Raw genomic sequence first — 26,715 nt, 5'->3', positions numbered from 1 at the left:
GAAAATTCGTATGATTCATGAAAATTCCTTCGATGTACGGAACGGATGTTATACAAACATTATTTCTTCTCCCATAAAATAGATAATGAACATTTGATCCGCAGCGAATTATTAAACTCTTCTCAAAAATTTTCCCCATGAATCACAAATTTCAATTTTAATTCCAATTCTTCCAAAAAGTTGTCCGATCTTAGTTTCTTTGGAAAAGCTATTTCAGTTCTAATCAATAATAAAATTATGCCATGAACCCGAGCAATTCACTATGCATACAACATAGGCCGCTGACTGACGTAATTTCTTGAGAAATTAATACCTCGAATGCTCGAAACCAGCCCGGGAATCATGACAATGGCGTAGCCCATATAAAATGATTAATTCTCGATCAGCGGGCGGCCGAATTATTCGGCTGCATATTTTCGGGGATTGACAGCGACATAATTCCATGCATTGTAGAAGAGATGATTCCGCGAAAGCTGATTACGTCGCTGATTAATTATTGATCAACGGGAAAACGGACATTTCCATAATCGGAATGCCGAGTGTTCCGCTCGTCGTTTGGGGAAACTCGTCGTCCGCTCCATATTTATCGACGCTCAAAAGCACAAGAAAATCCTGTTCTACACTATGGTTCATAAATAATGCGTCACCTGATGCAATTTCATCAAAAGGTCGATGTCTTTGCTATACAGTGGCTCACTGCACGTTTACACCTCACACGCGTTATCACGCTTTAAAAGTATTCTACAACTTTGGTTATAAATAATATTAATCTTCAAGAAGACACGAAAGTCATTACAGTTAATACGTACCGTTTAACACACGAGCAGCATAATTTCGAAACTATTAGGTTGACAACTAAGTGATCACTTAGTTGCCAACTCAATATGTCCACTTTGGACCAATCTGAGATATTTATGGGTTTTAGTTGTTAGAATATTTAAAGTGAAAATTTGGATACTGATATTAGTTGAAACTATTATAAGAAGATTAAAGAAATTATTTTGATAATTTTTGAAATATAAGTGATAAATTGTTGAACATGTCAGTGATCGATAATATCCGTTGAATGTGACCAGAGTTTTCATGGCAAAGTCATTCAGATGTATTCGGATTTCAAAGGCAAAGAGTCAGGGAAATCATGACAGGAGGAAGCGTCTTGTTCTTCACGCCCCCTGTTAAAATACACGAAGGGTGTCTAATAAATTTCGAGAGGGCCGGCATTAGCAACGTTCCCGATCACTGTAATTACTCGCAGAGACAAGGAATTCGTTTCTAGGCGAGGACGATGGTTTGGCTGCAGTAAATTCGACGTTGCGCCGCGTTTCACAAGCTAAGCTATTCCTTATTCCATCCGATGATAATTACAGGGTGTCGAGTCTCGTCGTTTGCAGCGATTCGCAGCAGGGCAATTTGAAAGTCCGAAACGCGGCGAAATAGTTGAAGCAGCACCCCTCGTGTCTTCGAATTTCGCTCGAGAAACTACCGTTATCCTGCTAATTGTAAAATATCATTCCGTTCTAATTGCATACTCGTGTGAAACGCGACGAGAGCGAGGCTCTCTTGTTTAACACGTTGACGATGGTCATCGGCAATGCACGTTCCTTCGCTAAATTCTTTAGAATTATCGAGATTAGTTTCGTGAACCAAGCAATGTTCAACAATGCGAATGATTTAAGGGGGTGTCCTGAATTAGAATGTTCTAAAACAGCGTCCTTTTGTGATTTCTTTTTAGAAGGTAAAGAAAAAAATGAAGTTATTGAGTTTTGAGATATGGTTTTATATATATTTAGCGAATACAAAAAAAATTTTTTAAAGTACAAAGAGGAATTATAACAGATTTCTAAGCCTATTTCATGGACTGCAGTTTTCAATCGGCGGGAAACATCCACCTCGTAATTCTTGACCGAAACAAAAAACCGAAAAAGAATTAAATTATTATATATTCTTCTTCTCGATGAACTAAAAAAAAAGGCAGAAAATATTGTGAAATTAAAAATTTTGATGGGTTTAAAGAAAAAATGTTTTTTATAAAAAGAAAAAATAAATTTTAAGGTGCTACAACAATTATTTAAATTAACTTTTTGACGAACTTTTTTAGTTCATCGAGAAGAAAAATTCATTTCTTTCTTTCCCTCCTAAAAGAAATCACAAAAAGACGCTATTTTAGTATGTTCTAATTCAGGACACCCCATTAAATGCACATCGTCTTGAAAATAAGTGCGCAAATATAATATAACATTTCGTGGAAATGAAGTGTTGCTACGGTGTATATTTACAGTGGCTACAAAAGGTATTTGTACAAAAGTTTGTAATTAATTAAGACCCGGTATATTACATTTCGTATCATCTGATAGTACTTTCATGCGACTACAAAAATTTAATGCTATGAAAATGAAATGTGAAACTTGATAAAAAGTGTTTCGTTGGAAATTAATGGTATGTAGAAATACTTTTTGCGGCCAGTGTATTTGAATTTATTGCGGCTGTCAGAACAAAATATGTGAAATTCGCGTGGCCTTCCATCGTCGCTAAAATATTTGTCTTTTGAAACTCGTCGATCTTTCCTACGACATTTCAAAGCTATTTGCGCGTGACGTTAACGTGCCGTCAGCCACCTTCCAGGTCATGACGTCAACGTTGAGTCATCAACAGACAACGCGTTAATGCTTGTTATGTTACGTTACACAGCAGTGAGAATGTTTAACAGAAAGTAGCAGAAAAATCGACTTTTAACGGAAGCCTGGTAAATTGATGATTCGGACGCGAGTACGCGAACGTTTTTTACCGAAATGCCACGTACAGAGCGTGGGTGCGATTTGCATGAAAATTAAAATATCACTCGGTAAATGGATATTGTAAATCGGTGTCGAAAAAATGTTACGTTTTATTTTTCCTTGTGCACAGTGGAATATCATTAGAACAGTGTGAGAGTGAGATAGTTGAGTGAGAAAAATTGATCAGCTCTTGTTGTAGTGCCGCGAAGTTAGGAAAATAATTGCAAACAATGTAAAATAAAAATGCAACGAGTATAAGAATCGTTAAAGCAACGTTCACACCATCAATATTATTGTCAATATTTGAGGTCCTCTACGTTGCATTGACATTATATGTACATTAATCGTCTAGAGGATTTCTTACGTACGATAATGCTGAGAACCTTAAATATTTACAATATTATTGATAATAATATTGATCTTCCGAACGTCCCGTAAGAAGTTCTCGAGAAGCAAACAGTTCTCGAAAAGGGGAAAAATATGAAAGGAACTCTCTTCTCTTACGCAGCAATAAGATTCATTGAAGAAAAAAACGTCAAACGAAAAAGAAAACAGGGGAACAAGGGAAAGAGCAATACCGTAAATGGAACGAAAAGATAGAAAATCGAAAAGGAGAAAAATAAAACAACAAACAATGTCTAGAAAGAACACGAGTTATAGAAAGTAATTTTGAATTCACCAAGCACTCTCTCAGAATTTTGTCCGCAACCTCTCCAATTTCTGCAACCTCTCGGAAAACACGGTCGAAAGATCTCGAACTCCACTCAGTTTCGTTCGAAACTGTTGGTCAGCAATAATATAGCCTAGATGATGAAGCCAGTTTCTCCTTCGGTATTTCAGATATTATCCTGGAATTGTTGCGAACTGGCACGTGAACTATCACGCGAGCATTTCGCGATATCCCTTCGTTTCACTCTTGGTATTCGGTAGCACGGGACGACCTCGGCCTAAACTTTGAAACGACTCGTTTTTAACCGCGCAACCCTGAATTTTATGCACGTGATGAGCGACCGTTGTTGGTCGTTTCGCCCACGACCGCAACCAAGGTTATTGCGGTACTCGACGAAAGACTGTTGGCGCAGGACAAGGCTGAACCATGAATCTCGTGACACGAGCCACGACCTTCGATACCAGCCGTGCTAAAAATGCGAGCTGCAATATTTTCGCTCGCGAAAGTATTTCAATATTTATACAAAATTTTTGTTATAGAAAAATCCACATATTATGCGTGTCGTATAGATTCATTGTCACTGTGGCGAGACACAAGCGTCACGATTATGTTGAGGAAATCGATCTAAAAATGAATGTAAGACAACAAGTTTGTTCTGATCATTGATCTCAAGACGTCTTGAAAATCTTCCAATGTGCCATATATTTTTCATTGGAATGCCACTTTAAACAAGATATAACCACGAAATTATTTAAACACTTATTATAGAAAACTTTTATGTGAATATCGCGTATGTTTTATAAAACATTTCAAAATTTCACTAGTGTTGTAACAAGACACGACTGTCGTCATTATATTGGCAAAATTTGAAACGAATCTGAAACTGTTTACTAAAGTTACGAAATGTTTACTGAGAACTTAGGTGCAACGTAAATATCCATCTTAAGTATTTAGTAATAAGTATTAAAAGACGATCCTACTGAATAGCCAGACTTATTAATATTACGGATATAATGATGACAGTGCTAATGAGTTTTTGAAAATGTTCCGTATAATACATGTAAAATATTCATGGAACGTTTGTACAAGTGTTTGAATATTTTCGCGAGCCGGCGTACGCTGCTTTTACGACGCATACTTTGCATCGAGAAAAGATCATGGAGGATTTATGAAAATTCGAGCAACGGGAAATGGGTTTTGCTTTAATTGTCTCGAAGGAAGCAACGATCGTTTCGTTTGCTTCCATTTCCTTCCCTTTACTACAGACCAGCTTTGTTATCATTTTCGTGTTTGTAACCTCGGATTACGCAAAGCGCGGATTACTCGTTGTTACGTAACAATGAAGGGAATTTCATTATTGGATTTCATGTAAAATCGTGTGCTCGCGGCGGATTATTGAAAAAATACCTTCAGAGATGTTTTAAATAAATAAATTAGCGAAATAGAGCGGTGAAGGATATTGCATGTGTATGATTTTAATTGGATATATTCTTTTGTTACAGGATGATACGCGTATAATGAAAGTGGGCGATAAGAAAAGATGGATACACGACCCAAATAGTAAGTATCGAATATTCAATTAGATATGAAAATAAAGATTCGTATACAACGAGACGACCGTGATGTAGTGGCATTCGTTAAAAAATATTTTTAATCCTAAATTTAGGATCTTCCCCGATAGCTTCGAATTTAATTAATTTTAATCAGATCTATATTTTAAAATCAGTGTAGTGACATAGAAAGAAGGAGAGATTGAATATTTTATAAATCATAGAATTGCTGGAAGCAGATTTGAACAAATTTTACAAATACTCTAATGATGTTCAGATACGAGATATTAATGTTAATTAACTGCTCTATAACGAGAATTTTATTAATCTCGTTCTTTGAAATGATTATCCTATACAAATATATAGAAGAATAAATTTATTGATACAATTGAACGAATCGAATTTCAGTAAAATTTATCTATCAAATAATCGGATTAACTTCAGTATCCAATTTCTTACGGTCAGAATAAAGTATGGCTAGATGGTGTAAAATTTATTACATTCATATTTATCAATTAAGATATAAATATAAAAATAAAGAGGTGAGTGTGCAAATATTTTACAATTCACTGTATATTTTAACGTTACATAAAACAGCCGGTAATGATCACTGGCTAAATGTCGAATCACGCTATTATTCACATATTAAAGCTGTAACAATTAATCGAATTTTAACGTGCCACCAAATTGCCCATTTTTTCATATCCTGGAAACCAGACCGTACGTTGTAATTTAATAATCGCGATATCTGTTAATTGACGACTCTGGCGCGATCAGAAATTTATCATCGAACAACGATTAAAATGATTGTTACTCGTCTGATTGGAAAGTTAGTCGCTTCTATTCTACCCTCTCCACCGATGTGTTCTTTTTTATTCCCAGGCTAAATAGCCAATTACTTCGAACTTTGGGGCTAACCCACTTCTTGAAGTGCAAATTCTCTCACTGAAAGAAAAAAAGAAGGAAGGAAGAAAGGAAAAAAGGTAGAGAGGGGGGGTGGGTGCGTTAAAGTTTGCCAAGAAGTTCGGCGAACCTTTGGTAGGGAAATTATGTTAATCTGTCCGAGGGATACGTAACTTTTTTCTTTTCCTTCCAACTACTTTGTGCCACGGTTGCAAATACTGTTACGAAATTTTCCTCTGATTAACTTTTCCATACGCACCGTACGATGAAACTGTTCTACTTTCCAAACTCTGAGTTTCCTAAAAAAAATAGATTGTTCGCATTGGCTATAGAAAACAGTATTCGCTAACTAACTAATAACTAAGATGCATAATTATTTACCAATTAAATTCGCTAATTAATCGACTAAAGTAAAGTTTATTTGTTACAAAACATATATGGTTGTTTGAAATTTCATATTTTATGGATTGTTGGTACGTATGAAGCGCAATGTGGATTTTAAAAAGAATCGACGAATTAAAGAATGTAATATAACGCAAATCCGGAAATTCTTTATGCAAACTCGAAAGAGAAGGTCTACGTTAAATAAATAACAAAATAATAAACTAAAGCAACTGCACCGCATTAAATGTGCAAACATTATTGACATATTTACATTATAGAATACGTGTAAGTCGTAGTTGCTAATGCCGTATAGAGAGATGTGGTTTTCAAAAATAAACAAAAAGCAGATACTGTACTTTCTGCTCGAGTTATTGTTAAAATATTTTATCATATTTGAGGAAACCATTTATGGAAGAGTGGATCGTTCAAAATTTCCAAATTACCTTAGATTTCCCTGTTATCTCACAAATTTCTTAAACTCCATAAAACTTCGCAGAGACAATCGACCAGAAATTAATTACACATTGTTGTTCAATTGTTTCAAATTCGAGATAAAGCTTACGTATTCTACGTTTGTCACTATTGAAAACTATTGTATCGTTGATGGTTTTCCGACCAAGCTAGTGGCGAATTTATCGGTGGGAAAAAGAAAGCATAAATTCGGCGAAAAACGTAATATCAACGCGTTCTGTCATTTGCGCAGAAAAATCCTATGAAAAGTATATTTATCGTGTTTTCTCGTCCCTAGGCCGGCCAATATGTTTCCAGGGGTGTGTTCGTTTAATGCGCACAATGTTGCTGCACCGATTCCATAAATATTCAACATTTGCTAGGCACCAATATAATCCGCAAATAAATTCGTTTGCCGCGGTTTCCTCGATCTATCCGGTTAATTAATCATTTCTTTCTATCGTTCGTTGCTATGATTATTTTCTTTCTTCCACCAGCAATAAATATCGCGCTCCCTTGCCCTTGTAATCTAAAAAATCCATAGTTGCGATAAAAATGCGAAACACTTTCGACGCTTTCATTCCTTTCTTTCCTTTTACGTATCTTTCAGTTATGTTCCTCCATTTATCTCCTTTTCTCTTTGCTACGCGTTTCCAAAGTATCTCTGTTTCTGCTCCAAATTTCATAATTTTCATCTGCTTTTAATTCCTAGATCCTTTATCACACGTTCACACGTTTCATTAAAAACTCTTCTAAAAATATTTTCCTAGTTGCAATCAGAATGTTCATAATAAAAAATGATTCTCCTGAGCCAATTTCCGCCTTGATATAACATTTCAAAAGGTACGCAAAGTAATTTTTTCGCCTTGCCAATAATAGAACCAATTACTTTGACCAACGAGAATTCATTCATCTCTCGCATATTTTCCTTTCGTTTTAATTATACACAGAGTGCGTCCGATTCCATGCCCGTGTTATTTTTTTTCCCTCTTCTTTTTTCCTTTTTATTTTTTCGTTTTCAGCGAATTTGTTTCACCGTGGAGAGCGCGTCTTTGAAACTATACGAGGCGGAATCGGTGCTGCATCCTCAAAAAGAAAGGGGATTCCGTTTTGAATCGTTAGTAAAGGAGCTACGCGATTGTACGGACGAAACAAATACAATTCTTTTGTAAATTGCGCGGTTAGATCAGCTTGGCGAACGACACACAAAGAATGAATGTAATCGCGCGCACTCGTTCTGTTATTGCCACGATTACAGTTCTGCCGTTTTATCTTTTATCGTATCGTCCATCACGTTACGTCCTTTCACTGCTTTTACTTCCATATGTTTGTTTTTCTTTTTTCCTTTTCCCTTTGCTATTTTTATTTCTTTCATTTACCAACATGTTCAAACGGTATCATACTTTTTGTTCGAACAGGTTTATTGAAATTTGTTTGGCCGTTCGTAGATAGTTTCTGATCATTCGTCGTTTTGTTTCTGATCTGCGTGTAACGAGGAAAAATTAGTTTACGTTTAATCTCATGGTATCGATATTAGACAGGGAAAATCCATGGATTATTTTTTAATGAAATTATTTTAATTTTCACCTTATTTGTATTCGCGCGTTTCTGTACACTCTTTGCGGGTTTGAATATTGTATACTCGGTGGGTGAAACATATTTACCTGTTTCCACTATGCATTCCATTTCGTTTTCAAATTGTTAGACTGTCTCTGTACGAGTATCGTAAATGAACAAATATTTCCTAGAAAAAGGATTTTGAAAAATATAACGAAACTTTATTCTACATCTCCGACTCGCTGCTACGGCAGAAATCACATCTTTGCCGCTTTTATCACCATTTCGCAAATATTTTATATACTAATATTATCTTCCGATCAGGATTGATACGTTCCTAACGTATAAATCACTACCAGTAAATTATCACACTGTGTATATTCGTATTCACGTTTCCATAAACGCGATCAGAGAAACGGAACCCAGGCAGAAATTCGTTTCAACCACTAAATATCGTAATAAGTACCGTATCTTGGCACATTTTATACATTTTTGCGCGTTCCGTGCATTTTCGCATCCTTAAATTTCTCATAAACGCGCAAAAATCCACAGTCCACTAATTACACGCAGTACGATTATTATAATTATAATGCCAACTTTTAGTCAAAGCCGTGTGTCAAAAGTCGAAAGTATGAACGCGTTCCACACGGGTCGCTGGAAAATTTCGCCGAGCAGCAGTCAGAGAACAAAGGTAGAGGAATCGATAAATCAGATTTGTCCCCTTCCTGGAGGCGACGTTTTTCCACTGGTTCGTTCGTTAAATTGAATCGCGAGGCGAGAGAGCCGCGCGCGCGTCCAATCGCCGGTATACCCGCCGCAATTACTTTGTCCCCTTTAGCCGGAAATAACCGCGGATCCGGTCGCTGATTCCAGGCTGGTCATAATAATAGCCCCGTCGCGTCGGTTAGCCCTTTGTGCATACCGCGTTACGTTTCTTCTTGCTGCGGCCGAACGTAAGCGTGGCAGGGTTACGTTTAGGGGGTTGAAACGAATGTCACGTGTTCGTCGGTGGAAGGGGTTTGAATACTCCGACGTGATTACTGCGAATCAGAGGGAATAATCGATGGGGTTGTTGGAAGGGTTCGATTTGTGCAAATGTTCTTTTTTCCTGCTCTCTCCGGGGTCAATGGTTAATAGTTTGAGGCAAATGGTTTTTAGTAGCATTTGCAACTGAATTTTTTCTAACGGTGGTTGGTTATTTGATATTCGGCTTCGATTTGTGCTGGTTTTGTCTTCTGCTTCAANGATGAATTGCTAGTGGTTTAGGACAAATGGTTTTCATTATGGATTCTGAAAGCATTTAGAATTAAATATTTATAGAGACGATTAGGTAGTTAATTTTCGGCTTCGATTTGTGCTATTGTTCGTTTTTCCCGTCTTCTCTAGGGTCAATGGTTAATAGCTTGAGGCTAATGGTTTTTGCGATGGATTTTGAAAGCATTTAGAATTAAATATTTATAGAAATGGTTGGGTAATTAATTTTCAGCTTCGATTTGTGCTAATCTTCCTTTTTCCTGCTTTCTACAGGGTTAATGGTTAATAGCTTGAGACAAATGGTTTTTGATAGCATTTGCAACTGAATTTTTTCTAACGGTGGTTGGTTAATTGATGTTCGGTTTCCATTTGTGCTGGTGTTTGTCTTCTGCTTTCTCGAGGATGATTAACTAGTAGTTTAGGGCAAATGGTTTTCGTTATAGATTCTGAAAACATTTAGAATTAAATATTTCTAGCGATGGTTGAGAAGTAGCACATAGTCTTTAATCTTTGACCCATCTGCTACGAGAATAGATCAATGAAATAGGAAGTTGCATGAACTTTAAAGAAACTTTATAAAGATCTTAAAACGCCCACCTCTCGATCGAACTCTTTCGTGCGGATCGCGATTAGCGAAATATCGTTATAAAAATACATTTCTTCTGGAAAATAGACTATTTTTTATTTGCAACGTAATCAAGACTTCGTGAGCTGTTTGGGAATTGCAGAGTAGATTGAGAGAAGAGATTGGGTGAAAATTGAAGAAGAAGTTTGAAAGTAAAATGGAAAAAGATAGAAGAGGAGGAGTGGTAGTGTTAGATTAAAAGTGTCTAATAGAATCATTTATATTGGGACATGTAGTGCCTATGAATTAATGCTGGACGAGCAGAAAAATGTTATTCGTAAATTTAATTTTGAAAATGAAATAGAAAGAATTTGTAGCATCAAAAATTTCGTGATTTCTTTTAACAATAAATGATAACAGACTAGGTATTCTGAATTAAAAAATATCTATCTTTTTTCTCTTTCATAAATTCATCGAATAATTAATTTTAAAACAACAGAAGCAGTAATGGTAAATAAATAAAAATTTCTTATTAAAAAGAATGGAAAATTCTAATTTCAGGGAATTAATGACTATATTAATATAATATGAACGTGATATCAACATAATGAAACAAATAATTTCAAATTACGAGGATAAGGTACGATACGTATGTCAAAAAATTTAATTATAGTGATGTATTTTATGAATATACTTTTAATTATAAAATGTAATATACATATGAAATATACATGTTAAACCAGAAAATACATAATCCAACGTCATAAATTCTTTTCCAACTTTTCTACCCTTCCCATTCTTCTTCAAACATAAAATAACCGGACCACGTCGTTCAATGATAATCACAAACTCACCTAAAGAATTAACGTCCTAAAACGCAAAACAAGAGAAAAAGAAACTAGCTCATAGAATTCCTCCTTCTGTCGCTCCTGCGTTAAATGCTGAAACGAAGATACACGCTAACAATACGACTAACAATACGAAGAGCTGCTCAACTACAGGAGAAAGTACAGTAACTATAAAAATATGAAAACGAATTTCTTTGTAACTCGGAATAATTGCGAACACCTTGCGTCTTGATTTAACGCAAAATTGCAGTAAAATCCAATATTCTGCTAAAGAAACATCAGTAAATATACTTATTGTCCACAAAAACACGGAAATCCATAACTATATTATAAAGTACTATCGTTTAAAATGTTAATAACTGAAGCTTATGTCGAAATTTATGTCAACTTGCGACTAATTAATTCTCTACCAAATACTACATGGAAACTATGGTTTCTCCGTAGCTACTTCTCCGTATAGTACAGAATAGCTCGTAAACACGACACTTCGGCAGTGGTTTTACGCACGAAAACGATAAAAATAAAGTTCGCGTATCTTCGCAAGCTGCGTTCAACATGACTAGCACGCGTACGAGCGCAGAACGTGGAGACGATTTATCATCGATTAGAAGCTTTTACAAGATTAGAACACAAGCTTCGAGGTTAAATATCGAGCTCTGTTTGCGGCCAGATAGGCGAAATTAGTTCAACTACATTCGTCTTTCAATGGAATTATTCCAACGACAAAACTCGTTATAACTCGAAAACGAGATGAAACAGAACGTACGTTCGTACGGACATTTTTTATCATTTCTACGTGCAGAATCCACCGTCTAATGCCGAACAGTCCGTACGATCGAAGAAACGGCAAAGACGTTGTTCAACCTGTAAATCTCGTCTCGCGTGACACTAGTTGTCTGATTTTAATGGCGGCATAAATCGCTGTCGAAAAAGCGTGGCCGCTCCCGATCCGCGCGTACAACTTGTTACTTTGATTCCAATAACAGCCGTGCCAGCCGCTCGTAAATTTTATCGGCGTAACGATACGAGCAATTACGCGATATCTATATAATTTAATCGTGTATCGAAACCGGAATAACCGCGTGATCCTTCCCGCGAGCGCGTCCGCGCTCACCATTCCACCAACCTTATCTTTCCCGTTTATCTTTCGTTGCCTCAGGCGATACACACACGAGCCATCGTTCTTTGTGTGACCGTTAGGTACGAATCTAAGTATGTGTGGGCGCATCCTTAATTCGGATGCAGCGGCACGTCGTGACTCTTCGCCGATATACAGCCACGAGGACAGATTTCCTCGCTTAATTTAAGCAGTGACCGAGGAATTTTCTTCCTTGAGAAATTCTCGCGGACCAGGAGGTGTGTCTTCGCGAAATATCGCAAGCGGTGCGACGTGTTTCTTGCCCTCGTACATTCTTCCTGAGTTATTCAGTCAGCGATATCTATTTTCTTTTGAATCTTTTTTTTCTTTCTTTCTTTTTCTTTCGAATCTTTTCTAGTAGTCGGAGGTTGGTTCTTTAGAAGCGAAAGTTTCGTGAAGGGAGAATTATTACTATAGTTATCGTGGATTGTGATAGTTCTATAAATCACGCGACTATTGTAATCTTCTCTGAAACTTTTCTATCGTAGATATCGATTTTTCTGTTTTTCGTTGGAATTCGCGAATATTGTAAATGAGCTGTCTAAAATAAAGTATTCTTCAGCGTGTCTTTTATCGAACGCGAAGCTACCATAAATTTGGAAAATTTGCTATTTTCTCGTCGGCTTCTTTCCTTTGAAGTATTTAAAAGTTTCATAGAAATTATTTAGATGCGAAGTGAAATGGTATAACTCTGCAAGTATTATTTTATATATTTATCGTTCGCCATAAAAGAAATAGGTCGCTGCATTTTTGTAAGAATTTTCTGTATCTATAAATAAATTTCTGCGTTTTTAATTAACCATTCTGAACAAGAATCCTTTAAATTGAAACTAGAACAGCCCTTAGCAACATAATTTACTACGTTCAGCTATCAGCATCAAAGTTACGTGATTTCCAAGAGTTATTACAATTAACTTGCATAGCTATCATTTTTTCTCTCCTTTGAAGCATTCGTAAACAGAAATTTTCTAAATACAAAGCCAAGTACTGTCTAAGTCTGTCGCAATATTTCATTATATCCGGCCTGAAGGCTAGATTTCCATAAATTTCACAAGTACTGTAATTTCCTATGCAATTTACCTGAGCAGGAAACTTCTTTCTTCCTGGCCACCTAATAATAATTTACGTAGAAATTTTTATTATTATATAACTTTATCACATACATCGTACAACGTTGCAATTTTCTGTCTGACCTATCTAATCACCAAATACCTACACTTCTCTTAACTATTTTATTACCTAAACTTATAACATAATACATCCACCGCTCAACATAAAGCTTTTATAATCTCCAGAAAAACATTATAACTTTCTTGCGACTTTTCTAGCAACCAAATTTTCTCTTCTTACCTAACTATAGGCTCCGCTGTTTAACGGGTCCGCTGTTTAACACAAATGTTTCACAAATCAAACGAAATATCTCGCACTCTAATCTCGATTCATCGATTTCCTCCCTTTAACGAGTTAAAAGCAACACCAGGCAATTTTTCTTCTTTTTAATTATCTATGAATTCACCAGCTAACTTGAAGAATCCTCTATACGCAAACCAAAACATCGTTGGATACATACGTTTAACAGGAAACTTACATAAATTCAAAAGATATTGCGATATTTCCAATGAAATAAATCTAATGCTGGAAGAATCGTTCAAAGAGCAACCGAGACGTCTATTGTTACGTTCACGGTTCAGCATAAAATTTCCATAAATTCAAGAAACATCTAAATATAGCCAGCAACTTCCTTATCCATTGATATCCCTCGTTCGACTGATTAAAACGGTATACCTCGCAATATTCGTATAGCAGGGTTCGCACAACTGGCCATAAATCTGGTCTCTAAATCATCACGCATTCCGAGAATTACCAAGGAGCCGTGGCGAACCAACCGTTATAAATTGCTATTACCTTCGTTATATTGTTCCATCGTGAATCGTGATTAACTTTATCGCGCAACACGATACTGTTTATTATTTATGTCTTTATCAGTGGATACTTAATCGCTATTACTCACCGCTCATAATATTTTTCTTAGTGGTATACGACAGCCTGGGCCACGTGGGATATAGCGAATCCACTTCTACTACAGATATGATTAAACGTGACTACGAGATAATAATACGATCTTATCTCAGGACCACAAACGTCGACCTTACGGACAGCTAATTATATATTACGTGGTAATAGGCACGTATGAAATTAGATGCGTGATTATCTTGCTTTTATCTTGATCGCCATGACGAACGTGTCCCTGTCTGAAAATCGAGGATATCAACATATGTTACATGTAAATACATGGTTGGATATCGTGGAATTTGGTCGTTTGTATCAGGCTATCGGAGGGATTTTATTGTATCAGAGTTAGTCGCTTTTGTTGTTATTTCGTTTCGATATTTAGAGTTACTTCGGTTACTTTAATAACAATTTCCAGCTATTTTGTCCGTTTAACGACTGATTTGATTTTCGTCGGCTTCTGAAGGGAAAGGTAGACTTTTTAGAGCGTCTAATTTATTAGAAGATCGTGGGATTTCTTTCTAAGACGCGTGTGAATCGTCTAGTTTCAATTTGAATTACGCTACGTTATTTTTCGTTGTACAAATTGTAAAAATAGTTTGCTTGACCGTTTTATAATTTGATTGATCTTGGGGGAAGAGAGCAAATCTTTGGACCGCCGGATTTACTGGTGGTCCGTGAATCTTGGATCCTTAGTTCGCTTGATTCGTTGGATGATTGCGTGATCGCGATGAATTAGTCGAGAGATACGTTAACCCGATAACGCCAAATTTTTCCAACTCATCCACCAAACAATTTACTCGAGACGATCGTCACGACTCACGCGTGCCATCCTGAACGATGGCCATCGTTCGTCAAATAATGGAGCATCGATTCACTCGGATGACTCCTTCGACCTGAAACAAGACATGACATTATCGTCGATGACTTATCCTACCATCTTGGCCATTAGCATCGTCGATTATTCGTCAGGCAAAATGCACGATCGATCGGCACATTATCTCCGTTTTGCAACGTCTAATTCACGCAGAAGTCTGACCATTTTGGGCTGCATTGTGCGCCGTAATTGTCAGTAGCGTAATATATGCTATAATCGATATCGTAATGCGGTTTCGAAGGGACAAGGGCTGATATTGAGAGAGAGAGAGAGAGGAAGAGGGTGGGTCATCGTACATTCGACAGTAAGATAGACGGATAATTTATGGGGTTAATGGGTTCTTGAAGCTATTACGCCGCGGGGTTGAGTGGACGCGAGTTCACCACGCTCGTTAATTTTTTAACGTGACTGACCTTGACGTTAATGAGGCTCGGCGTTTAGTTAGATTGTTCTGAAAGCGGTTACCATCTTCTGAGGAATGAGTTTCGTGATAAGTATTTCACGTTTAAATTTTTCATCGAGGCTTGAGAAAATTTAGTTCGTTTTGAAAATGGTAATTTATGCTTCGGAAATTGTAAAACATAAGCCGATGGCTGCGATAATGATGCGGTACTATGAAAGTATCATGTATATGTAAAGTTACATATAATTCAAGTAGTCTTCAGTGTATAATCATATTGAAATAAAACCGATCTTTTACGAGATATTTTACTTTTGATTATTAGATATTATCTACGTATTTCGAACTAGAATAATCTTCTCGGTTATGCGAAATATAAATGACAAAGTTCAACAACTTATTTGTTGTCGTTATATACAAATATCGCAATATCCACTACACAAACATTTTCACAAATAAAAACCAGCAATGGAACAATTTCGGACCAACTATCAAATATCCCATAAAATATCGAATATCCTGTCCATAAAATGATGAACGCTGTAACAAATAAAACACTTCTTCCTGTATAAAAAAAAAAAGACATTATTTGTCAGGATTCATCTATCTCGATGTTACAAACGATCGATTCTGTTTCAATGAGATTATCAATCGACGATAAAAATCGCGAAATTGAAACACGAACGCGTGAACGGACAAAGAAAAAGTAAAATTTCTGCATGGCAAACGTGGGGAAAGGGGGTTGGAACGACGTCAGGTGGCAGAGGCATTGAGCGTATTATAATTGCAAAGGAACGTCGTATCCGGTGAGCACGCTAATTCGCTTGGAACGATTCCACCGAGCGGATTTTTGTTTCGAAAGTTCCCTCGCGAAATCCACGCCACGGTCCATTGTCGACCGACTTAAGGAACTTCGAACATGGTCCGCGATAACTTGCCTCGATTAGCATATTACAAGCATCGATGTAATTACTTCCGTGGACAGGAAGTTGTTTATTCGCTGTCTCGTTCAGATTTCATGCGAACCGGTCTTGCGAATAAAATGGATAAATGCAAAATAATCGAACGAAGAATTGGGAAGATTTCGAGCTGTAAAGTTTCTATCGGAATTTTCAATTTGCAGATTTATTTGGCTTCCGTTCGGTACCTGCGATTTTTTTCAAACTTCGATACATCGAAAAGCGGTATTTAAATAAGCAAAACGTCACACAGAAATGATCGTAAAACAGAATTTGACGAATCGCCAAATAAACATGATTTTATTATTATATTTGAGCTATACAGATGAAAAACATAGCCAATTTATGGCTTTTCGCAGAAGTAATTTTACTTGATCGACGTTAACCGTATCAATTATCATATTCAAATGTAGCTACTGGAAACAATTTAGAGCAACTGAAATTTCGCTGCAATTTATATTGTGACATGTATACGTACGAATTAGTCGATGATAGAATAGGTTCGAACAAGAAGATGGCACGAAACCCTATTAAATTTCCATGTTGCTCGAGCTGTTTCACTGACCAAGCGCGATAAATCTACCTTGGAAAGATGGTTCGTGACGTCTGTCAGAAAGCAAACGTCCGTAGAAATCGTCGAAGAGACGTTGGATCCAATTCACTCGGCGCGAAGCCCCACGTGGAAACTGTCGGCTCGCATCATTGTCTTCCGCCTTCTTTGAAGCGGCACGCAAAGTTCCGGCGAACGGATTACCGTCCTGTCGATTCGTTTAGAATTTCTACGAATCTGACATAAATCTTCGTCATTGCAAATGTTTTACAAATATCGAAGATTCGCTTCCTCTACCTTTTATAAAAAAACATCGATCTTTTAACTCTGTTGTAATCTTCGAATTTTTATATCCGCTAATGTTTCAAGAAAAATTCAAAAATTTCGATAAATCTAACGCAAATATATCTTTATAAATATTTTACGAACATCGAAGAACTTCTTCCCTGTTTTTTCTTTTTTTCATTATAAATTAAAAATTGTTAGTCTTCGAACGTATAATTGGGTTCTTTGCACCTGAAGGATTAGGTTGAGCAGTTGATTGAATGGGACAGAACTGAAAGAACAAAAACGCAGTAGTTGAGAGAGGGAAATAAAATTATCTAGCATGGAATTAAAAAAAAAAACACGAGGCAGACAGATTTAACAGTATAAAAACTGTGTATAAAAAAAGTGATAGTATTTTAAACCTACGCTCGAACAAAATAATAAAAATAAAACCGATCCTTGTATAAAATATATCGGGACTTTTTTTTATTCGCTGTCTCTGGTACCATATAAAAATGGCAGTTTTGAACAGTTCTATGCGACACGTCAAATAAAATATAAATTATGTTAAATTCTTAATTAAATATAAATTAACATATTGAATTCAATTTAACGATAGAAAACGATTCAAAAATACAAAACTGTCATTATTTATTGCCATGATATATATATATACATCGTATCAATATCTTATTTTTTCCTTCTCAGTTTTATATATCACAAGCAATTGCAGATAAACTATGAAAACTAGACGTTCCTAGATATTCACTTACGCTCACCTAAAATCTTCTATGGTCACAGTAAAGCTCCTTATGTCATCCAAAACGTTTCGAAGTACTCGTTTCAACCCTTTAAACTAGAAAACATAAAACCTATAATGTCGGCGCAGTTTTACAACGACTATTAACTTAACTCGTTTTAACGTCAATTTAACTCGTCTACTAGGACAATTGAAAAATTCAATTCACCTGCCAATTTGCACCAAAATTCCCATTATTGTGCGGAACAAAAGTTCCTGCGTCCGCTGTACGCGAGAACACAGCACACCTTTATCTATCAAACGCCTTTATCTCGCAAATCCAACAAAATGCCATCGATCTCGGTATTCCAATCTCCATTTTCCGCAATTACACCGTTCCTCGAGGTACCTGCTCTTTAGCGGCGTTCCATTTGCGAAAAGGTTCGTTCGCAGCACCGAGAAGAAGACTTCGATACCGAGCCCTTTGAACGATCAGGTTTTTTTCCTTTTTTTCTTCTTTTCAAATCGTGTACCAATGCAAACGGCCTTCTAAGTCGGAGAAATCGGACCGAGAGCCTCCTTAATTCGTGCCCAAGCTCCACTTTATTTCTGCCTGCCTCCTTTCCAGCGGATATTACGCGACGAGAACTCGAACATCGCGAGACAAAGCTTTAATTAGACACGTAATGAATCGCGATCTCACGCCAATCTTTTGTTTGTTTGCGATAGATGTTTTCGAGCCACTGTGTATTGAGGATGTTCGCCTAGAGAGACGGAGAATGTGAATTAAAGAAATATTTGGGAAATATTCTTATTGAGATTTATTATTTAATTTAATCTAATTTAATTTGATTTAGTTTAATTTATTCTTAAACGTATTCTTAAATATTCTTTTTAGTACAAAGACAATACACAGTCGTATAAAGAAAAGAAGTGAAAGGACGAAAAGAAAAAGAAATAACAAATGAGCAAGTAACGGTACAGAGGAAAGAAACACAGTAGAAGAAGAACGAGCAATTAAGTAAACGTAGACAATAAGATAAGCCGATTTAACATGGAGAAACTCGGCCTCGTTATCGAGTAGTACATTGTACAGCGAAAACTTTTATTTTAAGATTTTTTATTCATATTTCCCGGAGAAAGGTCAATTTTTCTCGTTATACGAGTTAGCAAGAATATGTTGGACAAAATGAGACGACAAACATTGAGTCAAGACGAACGTAAAGACCATTGGAAAACCATTTAGAAGGACGAGCTGGTGCCTTCGAAGTGACAAATGATAAGACGATGAAGTTGTTGATTAGTCCGTGCATAATCTTCCAAAGGAAAGAGGTCTGTGATAGTCGTTCAAATTTCGAGTGAAATGATACTTGAACGTTTATGATCATGATCCAGAAACGACATAATTTTATTATTACAATATATAAAGATACGTAAGATATCGAAGGTAGAATATACCTTGCAATTTTTAGCAGGTGAAACGAATTTCTGTTCAAGTTTATTTACGTAAAAATCCGCGTGAAATAAAATATTAATAAAAACAGAGATTAACGCAGCTATGATTCTAAAAGATCGAGCTCGTAATTAAAAAAATATTTTAGTAAAAAACATGGTGTTAAGGATTTATACGATTAAAAAGTAAATATATGTAACGTATACATATGTGTATATAGGGCGGTACTCTTGGTTAAATGGTTGGAAAAAGCTTTTGTAAAACAGGTTGATGTACTGTTTTAAAATACGGTGACGTAATTTCTCGATGGAAGTAAAATGCACTCAAATCAAGGAGATCCTCACAGTTGCTGTTTAGAATGCGAATATCCGTGAATTCATTGAGGTTACATTAAGTACAGTAGTCGCGTAAAAGCAACGCGGAGACAAGTTCTGGCGAGGTAAAATAGACCTGTATATAGTCAGACACGTAGAATGGATCGCATATCTAGAACTACACCTTCTACAGTCAAATGAAATGAGACTGTTCCTGTTTGGACAAGTAGAACATGACAATTTGTAGTTGAATCAGTGAAATTGGACAGTATATAGATCAGGCAAATGAAATTTAAGCAGAGGAACGTATAAAGCAATTTTCCTTATCCATCTTCAAATAAGTTTTAGAATACGTTTAAATGAATGGAATTTTCAAAGTAAAAATCACAAATAAATCTATTACAGTAAACATAATAAATGTAAAAATGATTGGTAGACACGTAAGTAGTACGAATCCATATATAAGTAGACAACTAGCAGAGGAGCTGGCCATAGGATAATAGAACAGATAGAAATAACGATGAAATAATAGAATGGATAGAAATAAATTTGTACACAGTTAAATAATCAGTGTAAATGTATTAAATTAACAGGTAGGAATATCTTTCTGTCAATCGAGATACCAGAAATAGAAATTCAGCCATAAAATGTAGTTAATCTGAGAATACGTGTCACGCATCGAATACATCAACTATCGACCGAGAACGATACAAAGTCAAAGGTTTATCAATTAAAAAGGAAATCTACATCCAAAAATCCCACGCAGAACCGTCGATCAAAATTTCTAAAACCATCAATAAAAAGAAGAAAAATGGTAAAAGAAAGAACGATACAAATCTCATCGATCAATTACCACCTGAAAAACCTCCGAAACCATGCACCACTTAAATCGTCAATTTAAAAAGCCTCAAATGCAAACATTCCACGTGCGACAATCAATCAAAATTTCGAAGACCATCGCTGGAAAAAAGGAAAAGCATGCGTGGTTGCCACTGTAACCGAGTTACGATTTTGCCGAAAAAAATCCTCACATGGTCGTTGGACACTCCGATCCGGTCGAACGATCGAACACGAATAGCCAACGATCGGAGAATCACGATAGTACGTCAGGACAAATCCTTATCGGTTTTACAGGTGAAAAGGTAATCGCGATTCGCGAGTGCAGATGCGCGATGGCTGAGCCATGTTCACGGGCTCGGGGTTAATGGAGAAGAGAGAAATTCGATCCGATGCGGTATGCTCTCTGAAACGACCAATATCGCTTGTCGACTATTTCCACGCGAATGCAATTGCGCCTGGCCATTGAACGTTCGACCACGGCACGCTACATCAAAGAAACGAATCATTTCGCCCGGTGAAAATCCCGAATTGCTTCCTTGCGTTCAACGACAGAATTAGTTTCACCCTCTCTCTCTTTCTCTCTCTCTCTCTCTCTCTCTCTCTCGCTTTCTCCCTCTGCCTCTACCTTCGAGCCTGGTTACTCCAACAAACCCGATCAACCGTAACCCTTTCGCGACTTTGAAATCCATTTGCGACCTTTCAGAGGGGAAAAAAGGCTTTTCACCGGTCGCCTTTGAGAAATTGATTTTTGGGCGGAGTCGATGCCGATTGATCCATTGGAATTGCTCGGGGATTTGCGACTCCTCGTTGACGATAGTTGTTGGCATAGAATTTTTGTTTGCCAAACATCTACATAGTTTGGAAACTTCAAAAAGTAAAATTTGAAAGGTGAATTTCATATGAAGAATGGATAATTGAGATAGAAAATTCTAGGTTCGTTATTTAACGATGGTTGTTCCGCGTGCAAGTCTTGTTCAAGCTTCTTTAGATATTTTTTGTAAGATTGGAATGGATGGTGAATTTCATGTCGTAGCGTCGAAAAAGAGAACGATCGTGGATATTTTGCATTATTAAGAAATATTTGGAAATATTATTTGGAAATATTTGCGCGACTTTTCTAAATTGCAGAAGGATTATTGATTCGTTATGAGATCGATATTCAATTTTTTCTATCGCCACCCTCTTCACGAAATAGAATTCCAATTTCGAATTACATTATCAACAACCACCATTATCGTCGCATTATCGTCGTCATTCGCGTCGATTCTTCTCTGTAGAAAACTTTTTCTGCGAGGAAGAAACGAACGTTCGTGGCGAACAATATCGTAAAACGTGAGGAAATCAGGTAGGTATTCCTCGACCGGAAGCGGTCTTAAAATTTAATAAGGCGAAACTGCGCGCGTTCCAAGGCGTCAATACGCTGGCGGATTACGAGGCCGAGGCGTAATATCGACGTACGAAGGAAAGAGAGAGAAAGGCAGAATTTTTCCACGTCGTCGATCGTGACTACGAATGCTATAGTTTAATTCTGACGAACGTGAATCCGCGTCTTCGACGTCGTTTACAAGCGTCGCCGAACGAGAAATTTTTCCGCCTTTTTAATATCGAGCCGCGTTCACAATCGTCAATACCGTTCTTCGATGTTTCCTGGATCTTCCTTTTCATTCCTCTTTCTTTCTTTCTTTTTTGTTTTTCTCTTCCCTTTTTATCTCTCGGTATTCTATAAAACGAAACGATCGCGACGTTGCGACGCAACTCTCAAGAAATTGAAATCGATTGGACGCAGATAGTGTTGTTAAAAATGGTAGAGACTCGAAAGTATTGGGAATTAAATTGGTTTATTGTACTTTAGAAGCCGTAATAAAAGATCGATTTATGTAATCAGTTCCGGTTTGTAGTTATAAATTGATGTAACGAAGAGAATTCGCTGTGGGAAGCGCAATTAATAAACAAATAATTACCTTTTCTATCTTCTAAATATTACAGTTAATATTTAATTGCTATTATAAAAATTATTTAAATCGCAATTTCTATTGCTGTACATTTTTCCATATTACAGCCACGAATAATTACACGTACTGGTGACGAATAATTTGAAAATCGTATTAAATAACTGGAATCTTTCGCTTAATATGGTTTTTTGTTGATTTCAGGTGAGCTTTGTCGTCCGCTGAACTGCAAGAAGAAGGACTTGTGTCTCCTGAAGGATACGTTCACCGCTGTGTGCGTCTCCAAGAAGGAACTTGAGAAATCAGGGTAAGCATTCGTACGTTGAAACGTATAAATCTGATAAATCCAAGATCCAAAAAGCATTCTGTCAGGCAACAGGATATAAAGCAATTTTTACGCAAAACAGACTCGAGCTCTCATAAATTTCATTAAAAATAGTTGCCACGTTTATCTCCGATAACTGTCTCGTCTGATCCTCCATATCCTCGTTTTGGAATTCGAAATTCTAATTAGAAGCTAACTAGCGTGAAATTTGGATGCCTCTCTGAACAGCGATTGACGTAACGCGAAAATTTAAACCTATACATGGCGATTGCCAGCTGCTTCGCCAACTAATCGCTTGGATGGTTAAAATTGTATTTGGAATACGAAATCCAAAGGGAAGTTCACGTGTATTCCCTACAATCTCGATTCATTCATAAAAAGAACACGAAAACTCCTATAACCGAATACCTTCCACGATCCACTCTACGAATTAACCAATGCTACACCGACCTCGAAGCCTATCTATAAAATCTACGAAATTCCTTTTCCCTTCCTCAACGTGCCATCAAATTCCGCCAGAACACCTATTACAAGCCGAAACCTCTTAAAACTTGCAAAACTTACGCTGCAAAATATTCTCCGGCCCAATAACCAAACAGTTGCCAGCCCCGTAGATCCCATTCAATCCCATTTAATCGCGTCGAAAGTTTTCGACTTTCTGCCTTCTAACGCGGCAAGAGCCGAGGAGTATGGCGCGATCGAGGCGAAGTGCCACTCGAATCCGGAACATCGTTTCGCCGAGAAGAAATAAACAGGAAATAAACGGTTCTGTTTGAGGATCAGTCTCGTCGAATCGACGGATTCGTTGACGCGGTCGCGACGGATGATTAATCACGGCGATATTATCCATGGAACACGGCATTAAACCGTGCAGATCCTCGGCTGTTGTGGGTGGAGAGGAGGGTGCGGGGACGTTGATCATTGATTTCCGAGCGTGCTTATTGCCAGTTAACGGTGATTGCAGGTTTCCACGTGGATATGGAGGCATTCAGGCGGCCCCTGGAATTTATCTTGAACGGTCCGCGCGAGACATTAAACGGCCTTTCATGGCCAATTAACGCGTAGAACGATCCGCGTACCCGATGCTCTTCTCTTCGTGTACCTATGGGAGATACAGGATGAACAATCGCGAGCGAATTCGATCGTTTATAATTGGCGTATTATAACCGGGGAATATCACGTTTCTCGAATGCGTTGATTGGGATTCGGTGAAGTGCGAATCGCAGCGTGAAACGTGTCCCGGATCGATTACCAAGTTTGATACGTTTGTGAATTTGTTAGGACTAGCGTGTTACCGTATTGATATTGTTAACAGCGGAGTAAATTACGAATTGCTAGTTGTTAATGTTCTTGCGTTCTCTTCGCGCGTTGATGAATTCTCTTAGATAACGGTGACGCGTTTGGTGATGAAACCAGCGAAGAAATTCGTAACTTTTGATTGGAATTTGCTGGTGGAATCTGTCGCGATGTTTGATCAGTTGGCGAATTTGTTGTAATTAGAGTGTTCCTGAATTGATAGGTATTGTTAGCGGAATTTGATAAATTACGAATCGCAGCTTATCGATATTATTGTATTCTCTTCGCACATTCATGAATTCTCTTAATTAACAGTAGCAGGTTTGCTAATAAAATGTGTAGTGATCAAGGAAGTTTATTAGAGCTTGTGAATCGTCGTGTGAAATATGTTGAATTTATTAGGTCGAGAATTTTCCTTGCACCGAGATGTCATTAATGAAATTTTATCACCTACTATTGTAGCATGATAAAAGATCAGTTTGCTTATCCTCTTTCGTATGAAATTGTGGAATTATAAAAGAGATCCTTCTGACACGTCGATCGTGGTCGTTTAGAATTATTTTAGTTTTTAAAAGGCAGCCTGAGGCGATTTTAAACACCGCACAGAGGCTCGAAATTTAATCGAAACATTGCAAAATGTTTCCCAAACAATTTTCAACGTTCTGTTGTAGCGATGAAAAGCAGCCCGTGGCTGCTTGAAATATTGTTCGAAATTCTCGTCAACGTCGTCCTAGCGCTCGAAAAATACATCGAAGATAATGATTTCCATCTATCGTTATTTTACTCTACAACATCGTTTAAACATCGTTGAACGTCGTTCGATGACGCTAGAACTGTGGATTTCGCGAAACGGTTGTTTCATCTTCGCAAGATGCATATAAAATTCTTTTCTAATTTTCTTCCTGTCTTCTTTTATCGCGTAAAATTTTATATTCCGCTGGAGATATTACGCGCTAAGGAGCAGAGAATGGTACAGATCGACGAGTTCTCGCAGCATGAAACATGTTATGAGTAAAAATCTTCCATTGGACCGTGCAAACTGAACGTCGTTATCGACGATAGAAATTTTTCACGCGGCCTCCTAGGAAAATTTCTCTCTTTCTGTCTCTCTTTATCACTCTCCTCCGCCACTTCTTCTTTCTCTTCGTTTCGCACTCCATTCTAGCCCGGCGAGAAATTATATTCGAAAGCGTTCCATTTTCCGTAGCCAGAGAAATCGCTTTTAACTTATTCCATTCCCGGAGTGCGACCCCGGTATCTTGACACAGTGGATCCGCTTAAATTTTTTAAATTCGCCAGACCTCTTTCGCCTCGAGAACGCGAATCGAGGAAACCGGCTGCGTTGCCTTTAGCGTCCAACCGATCTGCCTGATATTAAATCTGCTTTTAACCATTTTCATTTATTTTTGCTTAGATTAATTAATTGAAGCGATTTCAAATAACATCTCCGGATTTTCGGTATTTCTTGCGTGAGAGTTAGGCGCAGGAATTAATTCGATGTCTTTTTCGCAGAAACAGAAATCTTGTCTTATTAATTTTTATTAACATTTTTCGAGATTATGCACAGTACGAAAGCTACGAAAGATATTTCTACGCCGTAGTATTTATCATAGAATTTAATGTGCTAATTAATTAGGTTCGTGTTAATTAATTAAGTTTCGTTCCGTTTGGTGGTACTTTCGTATGACCATAAAAAGTTGACAGTGAGAATGAAATAGAAAAATTGGAAATGAAACGTAGGTAATAAAAGCTAACAAACAGCTTCATTGCAAGGTAAGGTTGTAATTTGTGTACGAATACCCTATTTTTGCGGCTGCTACGCGTGTGGATTTGAAGATTTTAAGAACGTCAAATAGCGGCAAAATAAAAGCGCAGCTTTCAGTGGTAAAATTTAGCGGAAAAAGCGCATTGGCTTGGCAAAAGCAATTGAAGAAGGATAACGCGTTCAAAAGCTAGATCAAACACAGACCGTTTCTACTTGCTGGTTCTTCTTTTTTCAGAGACATCGTAATCCCGAAATCCCGGGCGATTCAACAGAACCGACGAATGAGAACGGAAACTTCGGTTGACGCAGAGGACGACGATGCCTTCTTTGACTCCGAGGACGATGACGAAGATCAGGATGAATCCAAGTAAGTATTTAACACGTCGGCTTAAGTTAGTATCTACTCTAGTCGTTAAGTTATTATCCAGATTAGTGTAGTTAGTGAATTATTACGAATATTCGAAACTCGATATCGCTATTAAAATATTGCTTCTAGATATTAATTATCTTTTATTATCGCGTTATCGATGGGGCGAGATATTAATATCAAATGAAATTAATATGAAATTAATGTGAAATTAATACGAAATTGAAAGGTTGTATCAAAGAGAGAGAGGATTGTTATTATCTCTACGTTATTTGTTTAATATTATTCAGATGAAATATTGCTTGAAACAATTACACATCTCGTTTTTATATTACAATATCAGATTTTATTGAATCGTATTTATTACACATTCGTTATATAGTTATATGTTATCGATTCTTTAGATGTATTTTATATTCCATGTTCTCGGTGTTTCACCGTCTTTCTCTTGTAATCAGATGACCAATGTCATTATTTTTCAATTAACGCGTTAATCGGTCCGTCGATATAG

The 26,715-nt window shown here is 37.0% G+C and overlaps 1 protein-coding gene across 1 annotated transcript in view; it reads left to right on the top strand.

Annotated features, from left to right (window-relative positions):
* LOC122567230 (proteoglycan Cow) overlaps positions 1 to 26,715 on the top strand; it is a 226,503-nt gene that overhangs the window by 144,690 nt on the left and 55,098 nt on the right. Inside the window, exons 2-4 of the mRNA XM_043725591.1 lie at positions 4,947 to 5,004; positions 22,656 to 22,758; positions 26,073 to 26,204. Coding sequence (XP_043581526.1) covers positions 4,947 to 5,004; positions 22,656 to 22,758; positions 26,073 to 26,204 — 293 coding nt within the window. The remainder of the gene's footprint in view (positions 1 to 4,946; positions 5,005 to 22,655; positions 22,759 to 26,072; positions 26,205 to 26,715) is intronic.

The sequence above is a fragment of the Bombus pyrosoma genome, linkage group LG4, assembly GCF_014825855.1.
Source record: "Bombus pyrosoma isolate SC7728 linkage group LG4, ASM1482585v1, whole genome shotgun sequence".
Classification (NCBI taxonomy): Eukaryota; Metazoa; Arthropoda; class Insecta; order Hymenoptera; family Apidae; genus Bombus; species Bombus pyrosoma.
This window is presented reverse-complemented; position numbering and strand designations above follow the sequence as displayed.